The 18,076-nt window shown below is 41.4% G+C and overlaps 2 protein-coding genes across 2 annotated transcripts in view; both read right to left on the reverse strand.

The window, feature by feature from the left end:
* Window positions 1-685: 685 nt before the first annotated feature.
* The window catches only part of LOC135499494 (uncharacterized), a 145,434-nt gene continuing 128,043 nt past the window's right edge, over window positions 686-18,076 (reverse strand). Inside the window, exons 3-5 of the mRNA XM_064790267.1 lie at window positions 17,310-17,501; window positions 16,627-16,718; window positions 686-2,791 (exon numbers count right to left, since the gene is read on the reverse strand). Of these exons, the coding sequence (XP_064646337.1) occupies window positions 2,739-2,791; window positions 16,627-16,718; window positions 17,310-17,494 (330 nt within the window). The 5' untranslated portion in view covers window positions 17,495-17,501 and the 3' untranslated portion in view covers window positions 686-2,738. The remainder of the gene's footprint in view (window positions 2,792-16,626; window positions 16,719-17,309; window positions 17,502-18,076) is intronic.
* On the reverse strand, window positions 5,529-6,455 carry LOC135499899 (uncharacterized). The gene is made up of 2 exons (XM_064790934.1): window positions 6,080-6,455; window positions 5,529-5,891 (listed from the first exon to the last, which is right to left on the reverse strand). Exons 1-2 carry the CDS (start codon window positions 6,453-6,455, stop codon window positions 5,554-5,556), a joined length of 714 nt encoding a protein of 237 aa, XP_064647004.1. The 3' UTR covers window positions 5,529-5,553.

Here is an 18,076-nt window from a genome sequence, read left to right on the forward strand (position 1 = left end):
CGGACAGATCTATTTCGGACAAGCCGGTTCGCAAAGGTATGCGTGTTTGTAAATGAAAAACAAAAACAGAAGGATCACCAAATGAATAAATTGATTGATTTTGAAGGTCGTTTGTTTTATTTCATGAACGAATTGGAGCTGACGACTGGACCACTTGTCCATACCATATTAAAGACCTTCATTGGATTGCCACAAATGGTCGACACAGAAGGCTGATGGACTTAAGGTTCAGTCTGTGAAACTTCTCCCTAATTTGCATTTGGTATCATTCCAAACCAGTCATGTTATAGGCTGATCTGTATTGATACTGTGCTTGGGGAAGTGTCTCAATGGAATCATTGAATGTTCTTCAGATTTGTTTCTGGATTAGTACAGATTGTATCCGGTGGACCTTGCGCTATAGGCTACATCATCATCATTCGTCATCCTTCTGTGTGGCATTACTTTATATCAGAATAACCCTTATATGAACATGTTGAAAATGCCTTCGATGCCTTGTTCTGGCTATCATTAGCCTGTTCAAGCAATGCAAACTGTAGCAGGTGGTTATTGTAAAAACAAAGGCAGGTGATTGTACATGCTGTGGAATTTGGCACTTTCTCATCATCATCTTGGATCCTTTGGGTATGATGATAACCACAACGAGAGGTAAAGTACAAAAATTTCAGAAACAACGACTCACCAGTAATCTAATTAGTCGATTTGAATTTTTTTTTCAGGTGCAACATTCTGTTAACTTTATGAATATTGACAGCAGTGTACGGTCATACACTACTGCTAGTGATCATGACATTCCATCCAATGACCATTGAGCAAATTAGAGTTATCTGCTGTTTGATATCTTGGCTTGTAAGATGAATAGATATATCGCAGGTGATTTAGTAACTTAAAGGGAACTGACACCGCCCAGCGATTTAGCCAACTTTTCGACTTTCACGGCCCGAGAAAGTCAAACTTCCAACTTCCTGTTCGAGTTCAGATTTGTAGCTCCGCTCCAAGTGCCCGAGCATGCGCAGTTCAATTTGTTATTATTGAGAATCATATCGAAAGTTCGCGTAATGGGGCGACCAAAAAAGGTCTCAAAAGCCGATCAGCGGCTATGGATTCCGCGTGAGACGCTGGCGATATGGAAAGTAATACGGAAAGAGTTGAATTTGAAGACAAATGATGAAGTTGCCCAACCTTTGGCCGACTTGTACTCCGAGAAAACAGCCGTGAGTCATGCGATCTTTCATTCATGAGTTTTCGTAGCAAATTCCATAGTAGTGACGTCACTCAATGATTGACAGCTAGGCGCCGTGTTTCATTCATGCCTCGTTCTGATCACCCGATACGCGGGAAATGAAAACGAGGTCATACGAACTGGCTGGTTGGTGTCAGTTCCCTTTAAAAGCAATGTTTCAGCTACATGTGGTGCAATAAACCTTATGATCATGTTACTTTCACATCCAAATGCCTCCGATGGGGTTGTTTTTTGCACGTTGCACTCCTCTAGGCCTATAGTTTGACCACCATCTTGTATTATACTGGTACCATATCTGGTATGGACAAAATATCAACTGAGCGCCAGGCCTTTGGGCCTCTTGCTGTAAAATGTGGTTAGTTTCATGGGTGGTTTCATGGTTTTGGAACGTTCCAAGGTTTAGAACCTCCCATTATGGTTCGGCGCTCAAAGTGATTATGATGGCTGACACCGTTTGAATTATGTTACCGGGTGTTTTCAATTGGTTTTTGTGGAATTCAGCTCAAGATTTAAACACATAATCTGTGAAAAGTATGCAGTGATCACTCGTTTAGATTTATTTGACAATCAAATTGTTTTCAACACGCAGAATGAACCGGTGAATACCTGTGGATGTATTTTGAAGACCATGTAAACAAGTAAAGAAACCCCAGCATTATTGGGAGGGGTTTCGTTATTTGTTTCCACTTAGTCAGCGTCCAGGGCCGTGTAATGGCCTTGGGGGCTGCGTTAAAATTCTGTGACGTTCTGGGGTAAAAACTGTAAAAACAAAATGTCGCATCCTGACCCTCCAAATATTTCTAAGCATCGACTTTGCGTCGATTGCCTGACCAGGTGGTGTCAGGGTTTCACTGACCGCTGCAAACAAGGACAGTGAGAACTTAGAAAGCCGCATGCCCACGTAAAGAAATATATAAACTAGAGAAAAGTCAAAACTAAGGTCTGCAGGCAAAATATGCAAATGTCGGGCAGACATCTTTCGAAATTCTCATGCCGGTCCGACGTCAACTTGACATTAGGTCGACATCAACCAGCTGATAATAGTGAGGTTTCGCTATCCCGTCCCGAGAAACAATTGTCTTTTGGCTGGGTATCGTACTTGTTTGTGGACATGTTTTTGAGTAGACTATAACGAATCTGTTTTTGATAAAGCAATGTGTCATGAAAATTATTCCTTGAAAACGCTCTGATCAACGGGTTTCGTTTTTTGCATGAGCATGGCGCTTTAAACACAAGCATGGCGAGTTCGATTATTACGAAGTAGTATCCCATGATGCGACGCTCCATAAACAAATCCAAATACTTAGAGATGAACGCCAGCACGGAAGTGTTATGAATAATGTACTTGCTTCAAAGAATGGCGTCTATTACATGCAGTTGTCACTGTCAAAAGAGAATGAGTGTTTGTTTGCCGAGTTGTTGCCGTCTCCTTTTCCCAAGATACGATGACCATGAGCCACAGAATGGTGATGATGTCAACATCTTATATATAACATCAGAGGTTGACTCCTTCCGGGAAAAGCTCTTTCTTGCTAACGTATCCATCACCTAAAGAATAAGAAAGACCGCCAATTAGCTTAACAATAGCACATGGATGACTCACTTCAGCGGCTTTGGTAAATAAAGCAATTAGCCAAAGCAGACATGATATTAGTGAGGTTTCGCAACGACGACGTTTATCTATTGTTCGGGTGAACTCACACAATAGATAAACGTCGTCGTAGGGCCTAACCGGGTGGTTGCGAAACCTCACTATTTAAGCATTATTGGCCTTCATTGTGTGTTACGTGCCTGATATACACCAATGTAACCATCACGAATGCTTGAACAAAGTGCCGCAACCGAGGCGATTAACAAAAAACAATATTCGAGTCTTTTGCAATTTAACCCTGTTGAATACTCATCCTGTTTTGAACCGATAAAAACTGCTTAAGGGTCTTAAAATCACATCACGTTTAAAATCGTCTGCATGAAGAAACCCTTATCAAACAGAACTTTCCATACTTACGCTACCAAAATAGCCACCGAAATCACGCCGCCTCATCACAGTATCATCACTGTGCAGGAGTATCTGGTAATGTTTGTTATCGGTGTGGCCACAACCAACACGTTCCTGGGCGATGACAGGTGAAAGGCGTGATGCTGGTACAAACAGTGTGGGATTGGAACAGTGTCAGGAAGGCACTGTCCACTAATGTTACCATAGCGACAGCAGACGACAACACTCGAACACAGGCAAATTAAACAGCGAATATCTTGTGTTCGTCGCCACTCGACGCGAGTTTGCAATTATATATGATAACTTGGTTTATATTTATGTAGCTGTTATGAATAAGCTAGAAAAACCAGTGTTTTTGTAGACCTATGCCTAATTAGGGACCATACCCATTGCAACTATTTCTATCACATCGGCCGAAGTTGTGAAGATTATTAGAAGTGTTGTTTAGCATGTACACAAGGACAGGCCTATGTGGTGACAAGCACTTTGCTGAACAAGCAATGTGCCAACAGGACTGAATGAGATGATTATTGCGAGAGTGTGGTTTTGGCGCAGTCCTGTCATTGCCCGTTGGCTCAAAGTGTTCTTATAAGTGACTTAAAATGCAATAATAGACGAGGCAGACTGTTCGCTATTAATTACCAGCGTGCATTGCCATGACTGTCTGCGAGTAGTGAATGAGATGATTATTGCACGAGTGTGATTTTGGCTTCCAATTATTTCCGACAGTATCAGTGTCTTGTGGAGACCATGGTTACCATAGTGGACAGTGCTATCCTGACACTGTCCGAATCTCCACACTGAGTTAGGTGAGACCGTCGTTGGTGTTGTGTTTGGAATACCCTCTAGACAATGGGTGATATGAATAAAAACTAGTAAATGCTTTTACATCAGTTTTTGAAGTATTTACTGGCGACTATATGAATAAACCAGGAGTATTAACTACAAGTACTTACTTTTACTTTTTACTAATAAGTACTAGTTAATACTAGTGCAGTACATTGTACTTACTCCAAAAAAAGTAAATACTGCCCAGGATATGAATAATCAGCAGTATTTGCTAGGACTTTCCAAGTCTTTACTTGAAATTTTGAAGGTAGCTCCAGACCTACCTTAGACACAAACGCGAACAGACGTTCATGAAAGCATGGCAACCTTCATGAACATACCAAGGAAAACTAAGGTATATGAGCCAAGGAGGACATGCCCGGCACATCTTTACAGAGAACTTTATAGATTTGATGAGGAAAACGTGGATTGGTTGGCTCGGAACTTTCTTGTTGATAGTGGGGAAAATCGAGGAGGAGCATTGAGTGTCAATCAGCAGATGAAGGTATTTCTCAGGCATATCGGTGATCCTGGATTTCAGACAGGTGTCGGGGTGGATTTTGGAATCCATCAAACAACTGTATGTAAAACATTTTTCAATGTTTTAAACCAGATTGTCGAAAAAGCTGATTTGTGGATTAGGTTCCCGACAAGTGCTGCCGATATTCAATCAGCAAAGGATTCTTGGTTCCAAAAGGAGTATACCTTTCCCTCTGCGATAGGGGCAGTGGACTGCACCCACATCAAGGTCCAGAAACCGAAGAACCACGGTGATGAATATACTAATCGGAAGGCAGTTGCATCCATTAATGTCCAAGCCATGTGTGACGCAATGGAGAGGTTTACAAGTGTAAATTGTCAGTGGCCAGGGTCGGTTCATGATTCGCGCATATGGAAGAACTCGGACGTTGGTATCTTCATGAAGAATTCCGGGACTGACGCACTTTTGTTGGGTGATAATGGGTACGGGATAGCCCCGTGGCTGATGACGCCTTTTAAAGATCCGCATGAACCTACCGAAAACTCCTACAATCGTCTCTTCACCAAGGAGAGAGTGATTATCGAGCGGTGTTTCGGTCAGCTGAAAAGGCGGTTCCCTATTCTACAGGAACGTGTCAGGCTCAGGCTCGGGAAGGTTCCAAGCCTTGTTGTGGCTTGTGTTATTTTGCACAACGTAGCTAAGTACATTCAGGATCCTGATGATTTTCCGGAGGTGGTGAACAATAACAATGTTGACCTTGATGATGGAGAGGACTACAATGATATCCGGATTCGGCAACGGGGACAAGGGAGAAGGCGGCAAATAGCGAATATCATCCATGAAATGAACTAGGTCTCTATCACTTGTAATGATTATTACATTGTTTGGAGATGAATGGTGTCTTGAGTAGTGAAGCAATCACCACTGTGCTTTTGAAAGACTAACAATGCATTTTTTAACCATAGACACTAATTCTGTAATTGACTGTACATGTAAATTTGACTACATATAGTTTGGAGCGGAGATTTGGTTTTGCTGCATTCTTGCCAGTTTAAGTTGTTCCAGGAGAACGAGGCGCTGCAGCTCCATCATTGAGAGGTTTTCAGTGTCTTCTGTTTCCGGAAGGACCTTTTTTTTCTTCGGTGGAGGAGGAGGAGGGGGCAGTTTGCCTTCTTTCGCTTGAGTAGTTGAGCTAGTGTTACGACGGTGACCAGAAGTGGCTAGAGTAACGGTACTTGAGCTCTGGCGGTGGCGGTTAGTAGGGACTTCCACGTCTGGGGTAGTCCTGGACAGCATAACCGATGATGAACGCCTCGTTCCAAGCCCAACACTCATGCCACCTGAAATGAGAGAATCAGAGAAGGGTTTAAATTCTATGGCCTTGTGTTGTTTTTGTTTCTGTTTTGCCGCGGAAAGGTGTAAAATAAACCATTTTTGTCTATGATAAAACAATAAAATATGAATTATTGAATGAAATATGAAACAAGCCCTGTTGGCTTGGAAAGTTCGCGGAGCTTGAAATACCCACCTGGGTTACCGCTCAGGGTAGGATTGGACTCTGCATCAATTAGATCAAGAAGATCTGCCTCCCACTTCTTAAGTTCAATTGGCTTATTCCCAGTAGCGGTTCTGTCTGCCTTGGTCCGCAAATCTGTTTTCATGTTGTTCAACTTTTTCTTGACCTGCTTCTCCGTCATCTGGATGCCACTTCGTTGTTGATATTCAGCGATCAACTTTTTCATGGCTGCGGCCTTCTGTTTCTTCACGACATGAGTTTGGGACTTGCTCAGAAGAATCGGATAGTCCTTCACAATTCTGACAAAAGTCGTCTGTTTACATTCGGACGTTTCGGCAATTTCTTCATCATTAAAGTCCGAAAGAGAGAGGCTTTCAGTGTCCGACATGACTGATAGAATGACCAGTTCAAAATGACTGAATCACCTCTGTGGTGCACCTATGCACTACAAAACAAGGCCTATCGTTACTGTCCCCAGGAATAAAAGAACTATTTTAAAAACACCCTTGTTACCTCATCACATTCACGTGGAGGATCAATTTGAGTACGGTAACCCAGGCCTCAGACTAGTAAATACTAGTACATGTAGTTCAGAAGTATTTACTTTTCAGTAAAAGCAAATGTTTATTCATATGGATTTAAGTATTTACTTATACTTTTAGTAACTACTAGCTAGTATTTACTTTTACTTTTACTTTATACTAGCTAGTACTGTTTTTTATTCATATCACCCAAAGACCCGTTTCTGAATATGCACGCCAAGCCCCCTGTAGATGTAATACGCATTGGGCCATATGAATAAAAAGAAGTACTTAGTTTTACTTCACATTTTTAAGTATTTACTATCATCTATGAATAAAAATGTAGTAAACAGTTTTAGTAAATACTAATGCTAATAGCAAAAAGTTTGTACTATTTACTAGTACAGTAGTTACTCCAAAAATAGTAAGTACTACAGTCAGTATGAATAAAGTTGAGTAATAACTAATGTTTTTCAAGTAGATACTACAGAATTTGAAGGTAGCTTCAGACCTACCTTGGAAGTCGGAGTTACAATACGCATTTTCTGTGATGGCAGCATTTTTGCAATTTCCACGCAAGAGAAAGGTGTATGCCCCAAGGCGAACTTGCGAGGAGAAGAAATATAGAATTTTGTTCCGTTTTGATGAGGAAAATGTACTCTGGATGGCTTAACACTTTATGGATGATGCGACAGGAGAAACTAGAGGTGGCGCCCTATCAGCAAAACAACAAATGGATGTATTTCTTCGTTGTGTGGGCGACCCTGGCTTTCAAGAAGGTGTTGGTGAGGATATCGGGATTACTCAGTCAACAGTTTCAAAAACATTTTCTGAAGTTTTGAATGGGATTGTGCAAAAAGTTGATTTATGGCTAAACTTATGGCAAAATCAGGCAAACAATGATGATGGTTACGTTGATGATGATGATGGGGAGGATTATGATGGTCCACGAATTCGCCAGCGTGGACAAGAGAGAAGGCGAATGATTGCGCAAATAATCCATGAAATGGATGACTAGTTTGAATATTAAAGGACAGAAAACCAGAAGCTGGTGTAGCATTAGTGTCATTTGTGGTCGGGGTATAATTCATGGAGGCAAACTTTACATAGAATTTCACTTCCTGTTCATAAACATGAAAGTGTAATCACAATTTAGGGTTCCTGCATATTCGAACTGTTCTTTTAAGTTGCAAATGGCTAACGCATCACGTCTGCTTCATAACGCAAAGAAAACTGAAAACAATCTCTCATGACAAGCCACTTTAATTTTATTCAAAAATTTAGGCCACATAGAATCTGAAATAGAAGCTTTTACTTGTTATTGCTGCAGCCGTATTAACTTCAGTTGTTCAAGAAGAACGAAGTGTTGGAGATCCTGAGTTGACATATTTGTTGTTTCTCCAGTCTCTGGGAAGTCCACCTTCTTACTTTTCCGTTGCGGAGGTGATGGAATTCCGGCTTTCCACCGAGTTCGAGGTGTTGTTGAGACACTTTCCTTTGGTGAACTTGGCGCATCTGCAGTTTCTATAGGTGTTGTAGAAAGAGCCAGAGATGCTGAGCACTTAGTTCCAAAGCCCACACTTAGGCCACCTGAAATCAGAAAAAAAATCATCTAATCAAGCAAATCAACATATATTTAATTTACCTACCACTAAGTATCTGCCCCCCCCCCCCATAACTGACTAAAACCCCAACTACACGACGTATGTTAACAGAGGGTTATTCAAATATAACTGACGAATATTTACCTGGTGTACAACTAAGAGATGGATTGGTCTCTGCCTCAAAAAGTTCCAGAAGATCCTTCTCCCTGTTCTTCAGATTTATTGTCCGATTGCCGGTTCTTGTGACGTCCGCCTTCCCTTTTACATCGTTTTTTATGTTGTTCTGTTTTTTTTATATTTGCTTGTCAGTCATTTTGATCCCAGTTTTCCTCTGGTAGTCGGTGATAAGATTTGCCATCGCTTCTGCCTTTTTTTTTTACACTGTGTATCTGCGACTTGCTCAAGAGAATAGAATTATCTTTAAGAATTTTGGCAAATATCTGTTGTTTGTCAGAAACAGCATTTGCAGGTACGCCAGAATCCAAATAATCATCTGTGTCCGTCATTTCTTTATCACAGTGATCCCAAACCATACACAGATACGGAATATAAAATGAACTGTGTATGCCTGAGACCACAGAGGGACGTATCAATACAAAGCATACCGTTTGTGACTCTAGGCGGAACAAAAGAAAGTTTGAGCAGAAGAACCCGATTACCAAACTTGTGTAATGGATCTGATTACTATGAGTGCGGCGAGCTCAGGATATAAACAAGTTGATACTACTTTAGTACAAGTAGGTGCTTTGAAGTAAAAGTAAAAGTTTATTCATATGAAATGAAGTATTTACTTTTACTTTCAGTATATTCCAACCAGTAGCTACTTTTACTACTTATTTCTACTAGCAAGTAAACACTCTTTTTTCTATTCACATGGCCCATTGTCGTTCGATGCCATTCAGCATTGTTCAATCCAGAAGGACAATGGGTCGGCGACACCTTTGCATCAATTTTATAATAAGAGTTCAGAATGGCAGGTCAATAAGGATTTCACTTTATCATCAATGCGATTTATTTTATTGAATACTCGTTGCCACATATCTATAGGCCAATAGATATTGAAATTGATCAACGACACTCCAACCACTGAAAAAAGTCAAGTGGTTATGGCACTAGTGACCAGTTCATTCCTAATGCCAACCACTGTCAATCAACTTACCACAACTTGAAGACCAATACATTTGAGGTAATCAGGGTGAAGGGACATTGGGTGGTGTGCATAAACAAGAAGTAAATACTACTAGTAAAAGCATTTACTGCCTTAGCTTTTACAGAGTTCTTCATGTTATTTATCTTCTTGATGACTTGGCCTTTGGTCAGTTTTATACCACACTGTCTCTCGTATATACTTATCAAAGTATCAGTTGCCACAGCCTTTTTAACTTTCACATACGGCAGCTGCGATTTTCTGAGCAAAATTGAAACACCACGAGGAATTTTCATCAATCTCTTCTGCATGTTACAGCCAACCGCAAGGTCTTCAGATTCTTCATGATACATGTTTGCTCTTCCACCATCAAACAGAGAGTGTTAATGCATGATGGTGAAGAACTGGGCCACGACAAGATTTTGTTTAATAGCTGAATGATTCCAACGTGCAGTTTCTGTTGGTTCACTCTTGTTTATTTCGAATAAGAGCCCTTTTCACTTCCTGTAGTTTACTGTCATGTACCACAGGGACCTGTGTCACTTGTTGGAATAGGCCCGTTCTGTTGAATAATCCCCTGCAGCGGAATACACATAATAACGCCCCCAAAATCAACAAAGTTAGCTTTTATTTCAGATCAAACTCAGCCCATCATTGGACCATTTGAATAGGGAACCCTCCCCGTACTCCATTGCCAATAATATTTCTAAACGCACTTCTTCCTTTTTCTTGACATGGGGAATTAGTGTGGGCATTCCTAAGAAGCACTGGTTCTATTAGAAAAGCTTAAGTTGTTGAAAATGCAACATAATCAAATAAAAGAGTAGTAGGCTACATGTATTTGCCTCTATCAAACGATTTCGTATTCTGTTATGCCATTTAAAGTCCAACGCAAGAGTTTTATATCAGATTCACACTTTAGGTTCCAACGAACGAAAACGTCCCCGAAAATTACTTTGCTGAATGATAGGAATTCAAGCTCATAGTTTAGCCCTCGCAGTCGCACCTTTAGAAAATTCTAAATTATGGCTGCATGAATAATGTTTGCTATCTGCTGTCGTCTCTGTTGTCCCCTTCACCGAGTCCTATCGTAATTGTCTGCATCACCATTGACACATCCAAGTGTTTCTGTATACACCAGGAAGTCGTCGGGGTCTTGAAGATATTTGGCGACATTGTGCAAAATGAAGCATGCAACAATTACACAGGAAACTTTGTTCAGCTGTAACCTAACACGTCCTTGCAATGCAAGATAGATAATGATAATAGATACTGTTCAAAACACCGTTCAATTATGGCACTTGTTGTATGATCTTTGCTCTGCTAGATTTACCGGGTCCTTGAAAGGGGTCATTAGCCAGGGGGCAATACCGTATCCATCATCCCCTAACAAAAAAGCATCCGTCTCTGATTTGGCCATAAAAAGTCCCAGGTCCGAGTTTTTCTAGATTCTTCTGTCGTGGACAGATCCTGGCCAATTGGCAGCGACACTAGTGAACCGCTCTCCGGCATCACACGTTGCTTGTACTTTCAAAGTGGCCACGCCCTTTCGACAATGTACTCATATCTCCGTTGTTTTGTGGTTTGAGAACCTGCACATGCGTACAATCCAGTGCTCAAATGGCACAAGGAAATTGATATTTCGCTTGCCACTAATCCTTAGCAGTCTGAATATTTGCTGTTTCAGTTGGAAACGGTATCTAAATATCGGCTTTCTCTACAATCAAGTCAACCATGGCAGCAAAGGTCCTTGATACTGTGCACTGATGTATCCCAATGTCTTTGCCAACGCCAAACTGAAAATCTGGATGCTCAACATGTCTCAAGAAAACCTCCATTTGCTGCTTGGATGAAAGAGCGCCACCCCTAGTCTCATTTCGTTCTCCAAGAAAATGTTCGGCATCCAAACGACGTTTTCTTCATTAAAGCTGAACTGCATGCACAAAAACAGAGCACCCCATGCAGCAATAGTAAGAAATTCAAATGACCGAAAGGCCCTTCTGAATACGGCCTGAAACATGATAGACCGCCTCAGCGCCACCACGCGGGGCCTAATGGTATTAGGCTAAGTAACTTCACGCGATATGCACCATTCTGGGAAAACTCAATGAGGAAGTATGCTCATTAGCATAATCTATTCTTAGCTCCAGCTCGAGGTAATCTTGTGCAGTGTTTCTTCGGCCCAGATACATTGTGGTGGAGAACATCTAGCACAAAGAACACCTGGCTTGCGCCAGACTAATAAGTGAAGAAGGACTGGCTGCGCGGGACTACTGTGATAAAAATGGCCATTGCAGAGACTCTGTGACGTGGGCATATACTTTTTACAACTAAAAATTCTTTCAAAAGACGATAAGGAATGGTAATTTATTAACATTTCCTGTACTATATACCTTCTGATTATCACTTTACATAAATAGGTTGGCGTTAGGTCGCGTGCTTTTCTTTCCTCGTGACAATATACAGCAAAATAGTTACAACCCCATGATAGCGCTGTAAGTCCATAATGAGATCAAGGTGACCCGTTATAAATGTTTCGTCAGCTTCGCTATTTTGCCGCCTTGCGTCAAGGTGATTTTTTAATATTCCATAAATGTTTTTTTGAATCGTTGTTATCAATGAATTATCACGAGTTGATCTTAGGCAGTTTTGCGCCACGCATGGGTATAGATCGACCTGTCAAATATTACTCTACAATCTTAGCAAACCATCCAAGTAACAATAACTGAACATGGCTTTTAAGATCTTGCGGCATCACTTTCCATCCCAAACACATCACCTCTGTGCGGGCAAAGGCAATGGCATCGTGCTGGGTATCTGGCTGGCTCCTCACAACAGCGGGTCGTAGCCTTGGTTTTAACGCCCCTCACGAACATGGTCATGCGTTCCTCTGCGTTCACGTGAGCACAAGCAGTATTAAAAGCGTCTAGAAATTGGTCCAATGGTTGGTTAGGACCCTGCCTGAAATCACGAAATCTCATCCTCTGCACATACTGTGCTTGAACGTTGTTTAACCTTTCCAGGAAGACACGTCTGATTTCATCAAAATTTCCGTCGCCTCTCAAGTCTTCGCGTTATTCCCTGTACCACTTAAGTTCAAGTGATGAGGTAGACAAGTATTACAATGATTTTGCAATAAACTTCCAGCAAGTATTCAATGCATTGGTCATTTTGCGCATATGCATAGCTACCAGCAACATGGAAGCAAGCAAAGAGTGGAGTCGGAACGACACGTTCCAACTGATGGCTGCAACTGATAGCTGTGTTTGAGGGCAACCCGTGCCTATGGGATGTGCAATCTAATCTCTACAGAGACAGGGGAAAGAAGGCGTTGGCGTGGAAAGAAATTGGGGCAGTTGTGGAGAGAGATGTTATAGAATCCCAACCAGTATTGCCAACTCTTCGAAATCAGCTGCTGTCATGCGCAGGAAATTTCGAAGATGCTTCGGATCTTCAAGGAGTAACTCCTGCTGAAGAGCATGATAGGCCCCATAGGTTTCTCTTCTCATCAGCCACTTGTGAGCCCAGATCTTGTGTTTCCTCTTCGGTTTCCTCTTCTTTTGTAGAATAATGTACACCGCAGCCGCGGCTGCTACCTCCGCGGCTGCTACGCTCTCTTCGAAGGCAGCATACTAAATGACCTTTCCCAATATGCCTAACTCGCACGTGGAGGGATCAATGACCGTCCGATGGCTGTTTTCTGACAGTTTTACTCTCACGTGGAAGAAGCTACGAAAACATTCTCTCGAGAGAAACTCGCGATAGCTAGAAATCATCTCTCCGATAGGAACTGTCAGTACGATTTTCTCGCACGTGGATGGATCAACTATATTTATGTCGACAGTCACTGAGAGAAAATGTCGACACTTTCTCTCACGTGGAATGTCGCCTTTATAGTTATTGCTCAAACACAATTGAACTGTTGTACATAGCATTATTTTTTCGTGTTTTATTAATGTCCCTGTACTTTTTTTTACTTTCACTGTAAGTGCTAGAATCTTCTATAAGGAGGAATAAACAGATATATATATAAACGCTGGACCACGCAAATATATGCAAAACTGCTGGCACCATTTAGCCGACCTTATTTGGGCGGCAATAATAAAATCCTGGAATTTAGTTGGAAATTCCACCGGGTTTTCAGAGCTATGTCGATAGAAAAACCAGGGGCGTAAACGTTCTACCCCTCCCCGTATGGCAGCGATTAATGCGTCATCCTTTCTGTCTCTCATTTGATCAAGTTGCACTTGTATTTCATCCATTTTAAAAGAAAGCAATGTCAATATTTACCAAGTCCTGTTTAGATTTAGACGCTCATTTCCTCTCACTCCACTATGTCGCGGGTCGCAAAGTGTGTGGCCAGGGCATGTCCCCCTGTCCTCCGTAAGCTGTTGTTTGGGACTGCAGCAAATGATAGGGACACTCGAATGGCTAATCGAGAGGTCGGGAATCAGGTACGCCGAGACGAGAGGAAGTCGTTGGATGCAACACCACAAACAAGGAACAAATTGTTAGATCATGCCGGCCAGTCACTGATGTCCACACAAGAATATTCGGTTTCGTAGATTTTATAACATATGATATCACAATACTGGTGTGAGCTTACTTCCAAGACGAATTGATAAAATCCTTAGCCCTGAAGCTAGAAGATAGCCACTGCTCGGAAGAAGACTGACAGTTACGCTCGGGAGCGGAGTTGAAACTATAGCCCTGAGGCTAGATGATAAGCTCTGCTTGGAAGCTGACTGTTACGCTCAAGCGCGGAGTTAAGACTATTTCTTCTACTTCGTTGAGAGCTGTTCGTTCTAAAAACGTACCCTTATTTAGGTTTCAAAATCAAGAAATACCGAACGAACGGATCTTCCAACCCGTAGAGTGTGCGTCATTGCACTTTTCTGCAATTCTATAATCAGGGTTTCCCAAGGTTATTGTGGTCTGGAAGTTCAAGCTCGAGATGTTATCTACTTTCTACTATCATCTTACATAGGTGTTAACGATATTTTAGAGAAAGCGTGGGCTATGTTAGCTCCGACAAATGCAATACGAACTATCTGACTGTAGCAAGATGACTAGGTTTTGGCATTGGCTTTTGGCTAAAATCAGGAATGGTTTGGAGATAGAATTTGTTGGCTATAACGCTTACAAGTTATACAAGTTTGTCCGATAGGGAGTTATTGTGATTTAGTAGCTATATATTGTATTTTGCTAATTTGATTGTGTACATGAAGTACCTGAGGCTGATGAAGCAGATAACACTTTAATTTGTTATTAAAGGAATTATATTACAGTGGAGTCATAGCGTAGAGAATGCGATTGTTTTACTATTTGGGATGACCCCGTAACAACTATAGATCGACCTTAAATCGAAATTCCGATCGATACGTTAGACCTGATGTTGAACTTCGGACGTTATACTCATTCCTCTTCCTCGGTACACCCAGCCATTTAAAAAAAATACGTCCCTCCCGTTTGACTTGCAAGGTTGGTCTGGAGCTACCTTGGAATTTTGAAGTATTTACTAGAGGATTGGTAGTAATAACTTCGTTTTATACATACCAATGAAGCATCTACTACTTTTTGAGTAAAGACTAGAGAAGTAAATACTTCTTGCTTCTACTAGTAGTGAACGCTTTTAAGTAAAATGTTTTATTTCATCTTTATGCAAACAGATGGCGGAAAATACTAGAAATTTCAAGTTAAAAGTATTTACTAGTTTTTATGCATACCACCCATTGGGCCATGTAAGTAAAAAAAAGAATTTACCTGCTAGTAGAAGTAAGTAGTAAAAGTATCTACTGGTTAGTATCATACTGAAAGTAAAAGTAAGTACTTAATTTCATATGAATAAACTTTTACTCTTACTTCACAGCACCTACTTCTGCTAAACTAGTTTCTGCATGTTTATATCCTGAGCTCGCCGCACTCATAGCGAGCAGATCCATCACACAAGTTTGGTAATCGGGTTCTTCTGCTCAAACTTTCTTTTGTTCCACAGAGTGCTTGGAGAATAGGGAACCGCCGTTTCAGTCGGCCAAAACATCTCTCAATTATCACTGTTCCTTGGTAAACACGCGGTTGAATGATTGTTCAACAGGTTCTTTTGGATCTTTGACAGGTGTCATTAACCAAGGTGCAGTTCCGTTACCTTCATCCCCAAACAGGAGCGCATCAGTCCTGGAACTCATCATGAACTTGCCAACAACGGAGTTCGTCCATGTGCGGCTGTCATGAACAGACCCTGGCCATTCAGTAACCACTCTGGTAAACCTCTCACCAGCATCACATGTAGCTGGAACGTTGATCGATGCTGCACCTCTCCAATTAATGTATTCATCCCCGTGGCGCTTTGGTTTTTGTATCCGGACACGGGTACAATCAAGTGCCCCAATTGTGCAAGGGATCTTGTTTTTATCCTTCCAAGAATCCTTTGCGCGTTGAATGTCACCCTGGTCCTTGGGAAAGTTTAGCCATTAATCAACTTTTTGCACAATTCCATTCAAAACTTTAGAAAATGTTTTTGAAACTGTTGACTGAGTCATACCGATATCCTCACCAACACCTTCTTGAAAGCCAGGGTCGCCCACACAACGAAGAAATACATCCATTTGTTGTTTTGCTGATAGGGCGCCACCTCTAGTTTCTCCTGTCGCATCATCCATAAAGTGTTAAGCCATCCAGAGTACATTTTCCTCATCAAAACGGAACAAAATTCTACATTTCTTCTCTTCGCAAATTCGCCTCGGGGCATACAACTTGTTTGGCGCGGAATTTGTACAAATGCTGCTATCATAGAAAGTTCCAAGGTTGGTCTGAAGCTACCTTCAAAATTTGTAGTATCTACTTGAAAAACTTTAGTCAATAGTCAACTTTATTTATACTGTCTAGTATTTACTATTTTCGGAGTAACTACTGTACTTGTAAATAGTACAAACTTTTACTATTAGCAAGTAGTATCTACTAAAACTGTTTACAACATTTTTATTCATACAGAAGGAAGTAAATACTTAAAATGTGAAGTAAAAGTTAGTACTTCTTTTTCTTCATAAGGCCCATTGGCCTATTCAATGCATAACATACTGGGGGTGGTCATGCATCAAATTTTAATGAAACAGTCTTAGATCGGTGAGTCAAGAGTATATCACTTGTATCGGGATTCGGAAATCTCGTATTCAAGCGTATTGCCTCACAAGGCCTTTTCACGTCACTAATCCAAAAGTAATCAAGATTAAATTACGTTGTGTTTTGTATTGGCCAACCGTACTGCGAATTTTGCGAAAACACACTTACCGTTTATATCCACAAACTTTGCAACCAGCGCTTCCGATAATTCTCGAGATTCTGCTATTACTTTTGCTAACTCTGAATTTGATAACAAAGGCCTGAAAAGTGATATGAATTGACTTGATAATGGAAAACAGTCACGAGGGTACCCTGTTTGTGGTTGGTGATGGTTAAATATTAAGTCAATGAAACTGACTGCTACCGTGCACTTGTACAAGGAGTCCAGGATATTCACTCTATGTTTTAAAGAATGGATTCCAGATTGTTTTATGTGGATGCTTAAAGGGGATTTCGTACAACAAGCAATTCAATCTACTTTTTACCTTTGGTGAAAATGAACCGTCTTATTTCTAGTCTAAAAGTGCGGCGCAGATCCATTAGCCTAGGTTCGGCCTGTTGGACATGTGGACAATGGGACTCGCAAAGGGTTCCATTCAGAAATTAGCGTATGACTTGATGATGCATCAATTGCTTTGATACCGAATGTGCAATGTGAGGGGTAGTTTCGTGTAAAAAAACCAGGAAGGAGGCAAAAGGGTTTCGGGATAGGGGCAAAGTGACACTTATTGAAATATTTCGGCCAAAATCTCGGGCAAAAACACATTTGTTGGTGACTTCTAGGGGGCCACCTGCCCTCCTGCCCTTGCCCCCCCCCCCCCGCGAGCTACGCCGTTGGAAGTGATACCTACCGATCTGATGTGTCTGACAGTGTATGGTGTTTCAATAAGTTTCCTAAATGATCAGTTCGTTTGCCGAAGCCGTGTCCAAAATCGATTTCGTCCTTAAAACTCCTTTTTGATCTCCGCAAGCTCGGCGAGGCCCGTATTGTGACCACCACAAACGCCATACAGAATATATAAAGCGTAATCTTCATTCTCGCCCTGAAATATAAAACACATAGAGATTGGTTGGTAAGTGTGTGCTACTTCAATGAGGCTTCATGTCCGCCCGTCACGTGACTGATTAAAGGGTAGACCAGAGGGGCTCGTGTCCCCCACTGTAGTAGTGTAAGTGCAGTGTCTTTATATGCCACAGACTGAATAACTAGGACGGCAGTGGTATTGCGTCACAAAGAATCGTCATGTAACTTGCGTGATCTTCTTGTCACATCGCCCACCATTGCACTCAAATCAAATTCGCAAACGCCATGAATAAGTCATACAGTTATGTAACATCACCAAGTTCTACCAAGAGTAGAGTAGGAGTGTCACGTGGTGTTCATAATTACGTCATATTTTATATGAACATGTCGTGTGGGATTTACTGCCCTGATTGTCGCACCTGGCGTTTGCGAGCAATGTTGAAACATGTTACATGTGTTGTCAAAGCTCATAACATTGGGCTATTTAGTCAGTATAGTGGACTCCAGTCACTGACTATCGATGTTCGCCTAAAATCTTGTAGTACTCACAAACGCAAAATCAAAGCTGCCCTTAGAAATAGGTAAACACCGGGA

This window comes from Lineus longissimus, chromosome 15 (assembly GCF_910592395.1).
Source record: "Lineus longissimus chromosome 15, tnLinLong1.2, whole genome shotgun sequence".
NCBI lineage: Eukaryota > Metazoa > Nemertea > Pilidiophora > Heteronemertea > Lineidae > Lineus > Lineus longissimus.

What these genes read in the sequence shown, in the direction of transcription:
- LOC135499899 (XM_064790934.1), bottom strand. Translation starts at nt 6,455, where the DNA reads ATGTCGGACACTGAAAGCCTCTCTCTTTCGGACTTTAATGATGAAGAA. An exon ending in TACCCTGAGCGGTAACCCAG is followed by an intron (nt 5,892 to 6,079) that starts GTGGGTATTTCA and finishes CTCTCATTTCAG; the next exon opens with GTGGCATGAGTGTTGGGCTT.